This window comes from Cajanus cajan, chromosome 4 (assembly GCF_000230855.2).
Source record: "Cajanus cajan strain Asha chromosome 4, NIPB_CcT2T_4, whole genome shotgun sequence".
Classification (NCBI taxonomy): domain Eukaryota; kingdom Viridiplantae; phylum Streptophyta; class Magnoliopsida; order Fabales; family Fabaceae; genus Cajanus; species Cajanus cajan.
In genome coordinates, this window is record NC_138520.1 from 10,379,776 (window position 1) to 10,388,063 (window position 8,288).

Below are 8,288 nucleotides of genomic sequence, written 5' to 3' on the forward strand. Positions count from 1 at the left end.
ATTATTAATTTTTTAAAAAAATATACACTCTTGATAAGAAAAAATGAGTATTAATTAAAAGAGATAAATAATATAAAACATGTATTATAATCAATTAAAAGATATATAAATATTAATAAGAAAAAATAAATATTATTAGAATAATTATATATATATATAACAAATTTATTATAATAAACTAAATTAACTATTTTTTAATTTAAATAAATTAAGTAATTTGATGTTATACATGAATATGGAGGAAGTAGTATTGTATTATCTCTCTTTTTATTGTTTTTAAATACACTAAGTCACACAGTAATAATTTTTTTTAAATACTAATATATAAATAAACTAATATTTTCCACTGACGTGTACATCCCTAGAGTGTGCGTACACATACTTTGGCTTGTGCCAGGTAAGACAGTAAGAACATCGATAACGTAGGTTGTTTATAAGTAACTCACTATCACACATAAACTATTTTCCTCTCTTTTTCTTAAATAATGAAACTTTTACAAATAATTTTATTAAAATTTAAGTAACTCATTTTAACATGTAAATAATGAAAAGAATTAATGTGACAAGTAAATTACTTATAAGCAACCCGTGCTCTAATCCCAAGCGTGTAGTTCAGCGGTAGGGGTTGATCCACGCTTAAGCAAGGTCAGGGGTTCGAATCCTGCCTTGTGTATGCAGCCGCGTTAACCTCCAACGTAGCGAGGAGATTTCGGCCCTGGATACTCCAGGGACGAACCAAAAAAAAAAAGCAACCCGTGCTCTAAATACTCTAAGAGACTCTTGGATTTTAATGGATAAGATTAAGAGTCAATAAAATCATTAAATCTACCATGGGCTTTCAATACATCCATTTATAATATCAATTTCTATTTACAGCAAACTTTATCTACAAATATTTACAAATAGGAATTCTTTTACATCCCTAACCACCCTACTCCACACTCTTCTTTTCAATTTTAATCCCAAAATGCTGCCAACTCAAATTTCTTTTTTAATTTATAGAATTGATTTATTTCTTTTATATGGGTTTGTGTTCTTTTGTTTGCTCTGATTTCTCTCTCAGAAATTATAAACTATAGTTTCACTTTATTCGGATTTCTTTTATTATATAGTTTCAATTTATTCTGCTTTCTTTTCTTACCGTTCTTCTTGTAAGTAAATTGGGTTCAATTTAAAGGAAAAATTATACTAATACTAAGATTTTGCATAAATGTTTTCTTTTAATGATAAGTGATCGGAAAAATTACACTTTTCTAGTTTTAAACTTTAAAGTGAGCTATGAGTGGTATATTTCGCTTTTCTTTTCTATATCCATTTTTTTTAATCTCTTTGGGCAAAGGATCGAAGACATTGTGTTATATAGATAAAGGAATTTTCCATTCCCAGGATTTGAATTTTGAAGCTGTAAATTTGTTCCTACAAAAGGATAATTATGTACCAGAAAAACAAAAGTAACAACATCAGGGTTAATGAAATCTCCGTGCCCGTGCGAGTTTGTATGCATATATGGCATGCAGTCAACATTGTATAATTAAATATGATCAATTAGAGGGTGAATGGTACCGGAAAAAATTCAAGTCTCGTATTGACTAAAGATTAAATAATTAAATAATATATAAGTAGAAAATAATCTTCACTTTATAATCTAATTTTGTAAGATTAAGTTAGACTTAAATCCATTATCTTAGTATTAAAGTTATCTTAAATTCTTAAAAATGAGTTGATATATGTATCATGAATATGAGAGGGTATATATTAAAAAAAAAACTCAAGTCCAGTCATATCCACGTACCAAGTCCAATAATGTTAAACCATGAACATGGGTTAATTTTTATCGATTAATAATATAAAAGATTTCACACTTATAATGGATAAATAAAAAACAAATAATTATATATTGAAGACTCTTTTCTCTTTCTCTCTCACACACATATATATTAAATTATGTTAGAAATGAAAAATAAAAATAAGATTTTGTTACTTTTAATTTTATACAAAAATTTTAGATTAAGAATAAAATAATTTATAATGAATTAAAAATAATTACTTAATGAATTTCTGGCTGTGATTATTGGGAGTATTGGTTAGGGCTAGGAGGTGGTAGAGAACATTTAGAAATGGGTGATACGAAGAGAGTTTAATCCAACAAAATTACCAATTATGAAAATTACGTAATGAATTTCTGTATCTCTGTGCTGCCATCTTTGGACGCTGAAACATCCTCAACAGACCAAGCACTCCTCATTTGACATTCTCAGATGTTGAAACATCCTTGTTTGTATATCTAGGTGCTCATCATTTGCCATACTTCATGTCCAACCATCCTTGTTCATCCCATTCAGCATCCCAGGATGCCGAAACATCCTGGTCTTTATGTTCAGGTATGCCTGTTTGGTACCTTGTCTATGTTGCTGAACGAAGTGAATGACTTTCCATTTTGTATAAAGATAATTAAAATGATTAAACTCTAATCATAGTATAAAACAAATTAATTGTCAATGTATTAACTAATCGGTAATCTTAGATTAGGTTTATTGAAATTTGGTACATTACAATTGATATAAATAATATCATATATTAAAATAAAGTTGTTAGTTCCAATATATTTACATTTATTATTTCAAATAAAATATTTACTTGAACGTGAGAATGTTTTTTTTTAAAGTATATTCTCTCGATATAGCTAGACAATTGGTTTAGAGAATAAAGAGCAGAGTCAATATTAAAAATAAAAAATAGAAAGTATCTTAATATAAAGTACAAGAAAAAACTAGATAAAAATATATAGACCAAAATAGAAAAGTAAAAATTTATAAAGACTAGAATTTGAGAGGATCAAAATAAAAAGAACTAAAATTAATAATGTTAAAACAAAAATAACTAAAATTAAGATGATTATAGAAAAAAAAAATATCTTTATTATATAGGAAAAAAACGTTTATTTATACCAAATTTATAAATTTTAACTATTTAAACATAGTATATACACAGTATGAAGTAATTAAAAATAAATAAACCGATAATAAATGTATTAATCAATAATTTTTTTACGAAATTAGACGCACAACTTCATAAAAGTTATGACGTAGTCACCCTCACAATATAAAAAAAGTAAATATAATAAATGAATGGAAAACTAAATATAAGATAAAGTAGATAAAATAAAACAAACTATAACATATGAACATGTAATAATAAAGGAGTCAGAGAAAGAACACATACCATTACACTAACACTCTTACTATAATATTTTTTTAATAATCAAAATCACACTATTACAATAATAGAGATAAAAAAGCTATTAAGCCAAAAGTTATTTAAAACTATATTTAATCTAAAAATAACTGAGTTGTTTCAATGATTCACGTCTAAGCCTACTTGATAGGGATCGAAACACACCTTATATCATTAATCCATGACTAATAATTGAAAAGTAGAAATTAGAAGATCTTGGAGTATCCAAAGTCAACAGTAACAGTTCTCTATAAATATAGTTTTTGTTGGCCGGCCTTTTGTGTTATTATTATTGTAAGTGTTTATTGAAAGGAGTGTCAGTTGTGTGTTTGAATATACAGGTGACAGATCCTGGCATTCATGCATCAGCACCCTTTTCTTTTCGTTTTTACTTTTATATTTTTTATATCTTTTTTTTATTATTTATGTTCCCATGCCATGTGGAGTATCTGTTCAACAATTTCTTCATCTATGAAACGATCTTTTTATATTCCATTCTTACTCAGTGCTTGTGATGCTTATGCAGTGATATCTGAGGCAAGTTCCACATATATAAACCCAAGGTATGATACAGCTTAAATATGTTTTATGATGTTTCTGCTAGCTTTGGCTGTTTTAAATGTATTTGATTGCTTGTTAAGTAAATCTCTGATTGTGTGTCTCAAAGTTATGCACTGCTAGCATTGTACCACGTAGTTGAGATTGTGTGTTCTTCATTACAAAAGGGTTAATTTGATGCATCTGAGTTATCTACAATATGGACCTAGATTTTAGACATTGAGATTTGATTATCCTATTGAATTTGTTTCAGCACTCACGATGTATCTGGAGGCAATGGCTAAAATTTCTATCTTCTTGTTGGGGATGTGGCTACTAGTTTACTGGGCAGGGTTGTTGGATGCAGAACGCATGAACATGAAGTACAAAGACCCTAAACGGTCAATTGATAGTAGGGTTGAGGATCTTATTAGCCGAATGACTCTTGAGGAGAAAATTGGCCAAATGTTGCAGATTGAGCGCAAGTATGCATCTGCTGATTTGGTTAAGAAATATTTTATTGGTAATTAACCACCTTACCTTTTCTTGGTTTTTTCTTTCCCCTTTTCTCTATGGTATATTCACTCAATTTGTCAATAATGGAAATTGTTTCTCTATTGAGTAGGGAGTGTAATGAGTGAGGGAGGAAGTATACCAGCTCCACAAGCTTCTGCTGAAGCCTGGATTGACATGGTGAATGAGTTTCAGAAGGGTGCTTTGTCAACTCGGCTTGGAATTCCAATATTTTATGGGATTGATGCCGTTCATGGCCACAGCCCTGTTTACAACGCAACTATTTTTCCTCACAACATTGGTCTTGGAGCTACCAGGTATATTGATGTCAATACATATGCTTGTCTCATAAGGTGTGTGAGATGGATGAAAAGGAGGAGAGAGAAGGAAGGTAAGAAAAATGCATGGAGAAAAGTGAGAAATCTGATTAAAAAGAAAAGGAGAAGGGATGCAAAATGAATATAAAAGAAAGCGAGTGTGGAAAAATAAAACTCCATTGATATTAATATTAGCAGCATTTCAGATGTCTTAGCGTTTTTATTTTTGAATTATATTCTGTAGACATATACCTGATTCTATTATTTGAAGTTTGAACCATGATCGTGAAACAATTCAAACATTAGTTATCACAAATTCTAAAGCAACTCAGACATGCATAGGTGTGCATCAGACATGCACAGCCTAATCTGGAAAATGAATATGGTTATTTTATCTGGTTTGTACCCAAGAAAAGCTTTACTCTGGTATTTTATTGTCATAAACTTTGCTATAGATGGACAGTGTGGGTATACAACTGCAATTCATTTAGGAATTTCCCTTAAATTATTCTATTCTTATTCTAATAAAAACATTTATTGTTATAAAAGATAATAATGGCAATTTTTATTTTGCTGGTTAGGGACCCTGAACTAGTCAAGAGAATTGGAGCTGCAACTGCCCTTGAAGTTAGAGCAACAGGAATCCAATATGTTTATGCACCTTGCATAGCAGTAAGTAATTACAACCCACTTTTTATGCTCTCAACTTATGAAATTTAATAACACAGGCTTATACTCTTTGTAGGTCTGTAGGGATCCAAGATGGGGTCGGTGTTATGAAAGCTACAGTGAAGATCCTAATCTTGTTCAAGCTATGACTGAAATCATACCAGGATTGCAAGGGGACATCCCTGATAATTTACCAAAGGGTGTCCCTTTTCTCACCGGGAAGTAAGAATTTTAAATACAAAATAACTTAATTTTGAGATGATTGTTCCAGTATCAATTAGATTTGAACGTTGGTAGTTGATTTGTTTGCTCTTAATTCTACTGAATTGTTAAACAGTCCAAAGAAACAGGTATTATTTTAGTCATTGGTTTTGCTTGAAGTGACTTGCACCTAAATGGTCTTGGATAGATGCGTATAATAAATAAGCTTCACAATTCTTCTCCATGTCCTAATGCTATACTTTTACACCAGTCATGAACGAAATAGGATAAGGTAGGTGAATGACTTGTACTAGGTAGGATAATTCCATCCCTGGTGCTAATGTTCTGTTTTACTTTTACTTATCAAAAAAAAAAAAAAAACTAGGATGAAATGGGCTGCCTAGTTGGTTAAAAATAAACAGATAATTTGCTCCCTATAGCATGTGAAGACAGACTAATATCTTGCTTAGGTTACATTGTGCCATACCATATAATTCCAATGTTAAAATTTAAAAAGAAAATAATTTACAAACATAATCTATACAATAAGAACTTTTAATTCAAAGGTTAGATCATTAAAATTTAATATAAAACATAAGTTATTAAATAGAATAATTCTAAGTAAACTTACTCTTGGAGTAAATGAATCCCTTCTCTAAATGTAATTATGATATTGATTTTGGTGTTAGTATTTAGTTTCTGAAATACTCGTGTATTGCTGGCAGAGAAAAGGTAATAGGTTGTGCTAAGCACTACGTGGGTGATGGTGGAACAATCAATGGGATTGATGAGCACAACACTGTTATAGATAGAGATGAATTGATGAGAATTCACATGCCAGGCTACATCAGCTCAATCAGCAAGGGTGTGGCAACCATTATGGTCTCTTACTCCAGTTGGAATGGAGTAAAAATGCATGCTCACCACGATCTTATTACTGGCTTCCTCAAGAATACTCTCAATTTCAAGGTAAAGTAATTTGTTTGTTGAATTAGCATTGAAGCCTGTTTATCAGCATATGTTCACATTTGTAAATAACCCCTTGCCTTTTCTTGGATTACATCAGGGCTTAGTAATTTCTGATTTTGAGGGTCTTGATAGGATCACCTTTCCTCCTCATGCAAACATCACTTATTCAATTGAAGCAGGAGTTTCTGCTGGCATTGACATGGTATAGTTTAGGCCAAAAGTACATGATATAGCCTAAATTGATATATATGTAATGAGGAAACGTTTAAAATTGTCACACTCGGACACTTTTCTTGGTTTTGCAGTTCATGGTTCCAAAGCTTTACACAGAATTCATAGATGATCTAACCATGTTGGTGAAAAATGAGTACATTCCCATGAGTCGAATTGATGATGCGGTGAGAAGAATTTTGTGGGTTAAGTTCATGATGGGTATTTTTGAGAACCCTTTTGCTGATAACAGTTTGGCCAAATATGTGGGAATCCAGGTTACCTATTTTGTTTACCTCAAGTATTTCCTTTGACTTTCCCAAGTTCACTATCTTGTAACTCCTCAATGTACACCAAATTCTTAACAGGAGCACAGAATTTTGGCTAGGGAAGCAGTAAGGAAATCAATGGTCCTTCTAAAAAATGGTGAATCTGTTGATAAGCCTTTGTTGCCTCTTCCTAAAAAGGTGCCAAAAATACTTGTGACTGGAAGCCATGCAGATAATCTAGGATATCAGTGTGGTGGCTGGACCATAGAATGGCAAGGAGTCAGTGGGAACAATCTTCTCAAAGGTAAAGATATATAAAATTATATATTATTTTTTTTAATCATATCTCTATAATTATCAATTGTATATTGCAACTCTTGTTTCTGATTGTTCTTGTGAACCTTTGTATGACCAGGGACTACAATTCTCAGTGCTGTGAAAAACACTGTTGATCCTGAAACCACAGTTGTCTACAAGGAGAACCCTGATGTAGAATTTGTTAAATCAAATGGATTTACCTATGCCTTAGTTGTAGTAGGAGAGCATCCTTATGCTGAAATGCATGGTGACAGCACGAACTTGACAATCCCAGACCCTGGTCCTGAGACCATAACAAATGTGTGTGGAGCAATAGAATGTGTGGTCGTCATTATTTCTGGTCGTCCTGTAGTTATTGAACCATATGTTGGTTTAATAGATGCACTTGTTGCTGCTTGGCTCCCAGGTAGTGAAGGCCAAGGTGTGGCTGATGTTTTATATGGTGACTATGGTTTCACCGGAAAGCTTCCAAGGACATGGTTCAAAACTGTTGATCAACTTCCAATGAATGTTGGAGATCCTCACTATGATCCCCTCTTCCCATTTGGGTTTGGCCTTTCTACCAAACCTACAACTAAGGGCTTTTACTCTTCGTAGTTATCATCTTCATCTGTGTAAATATATTTCTTTTTTATGTAAAAGTAGAAACAATAAAAGACTGTGAGAGGTTATTTTACACATCTTTTTAAGTTTGAGATTTTTCTCCTTCCTTCATGTAAAATTGATTTTCAGTTGTTGTTTTTAAGGAATGAAGGCAGCACCAAAAACTGAGAGAATAAAATACTGAAAGAGGAAGAGTATATAAGTTGGAATGAAAGAATAAGATCGTAGGAATTCTTAATTATTTGACTGCCAATTGCAATACATTTATAATACTTGCAGTAACAAAAAAAATTGACTAAGATAAAACTGAAATGCTTTTTCCTAAAGTTTAGGAACAGTAAAGACTTATTCAATCAACAGAAACAGTAAAGGTAAACCAAATAAAGATGTCACGTGCAGTAAATAAAGAGGTCACGTGCAGTTCAAAAACAAATATCTAACACTCCTC

At 31.5% G+C, this 8,288-nt stretch overlaps 1 protein-coding gene across 4 annotated transcripts; it reads left to right on the top strand.

Moving 5' to 3' along the window:
• The first annotated feature begins 3,409 nt into the window (after nt 1-3,409).
• On the top strand, nt 3,410-7,951 carry LOC109793978 (uncharacterized). 4 transcript variants are annotated; one of them, XM_020353453.3, is made up of 11 exons: nt 3,410-3,528; nt 3,761-3,797; nt 4,046-4,294; nt 4,397-4,601; nt 5,183-5,273; nt 5,347-5,492; nt 6,197-6,440; nt 6,538-6,642; nt 6,746-6,928; nt 7,019-7,223; nt 7,335-7,951. In XM_020353453.3, the coding sequence occupies exons 3-11, from the start codon at nt 4,054-4,056 to the stop codon at nt 7,832-7,834; spliced, it is 1,920 nt and encodes a 639-aa protein (XP_020209042.1). In that variant the 5' UTR covers nt 3,410-3,528; nt 3,761-3,797; nt 4,046-4,053; the 3' UTR covers nt 7,835-7,951. The 4 variants fall into 4 exon arrangements, with proteins under 4 accessions (XP_020209042.1, XP_020209041.1, XP_029126293.1 ...); XM_020353452.3 differs by having other exon boundaries at nt 3,461-3,575; XM_029270460.2 differs by lacking the exons at nt 3,410-3,528; nt 3,761-3,797 and adding an exon at nt 3,825-3,938.
• Nucleotides 7,952-8,288: the final 337 nt, after the last annotated feature.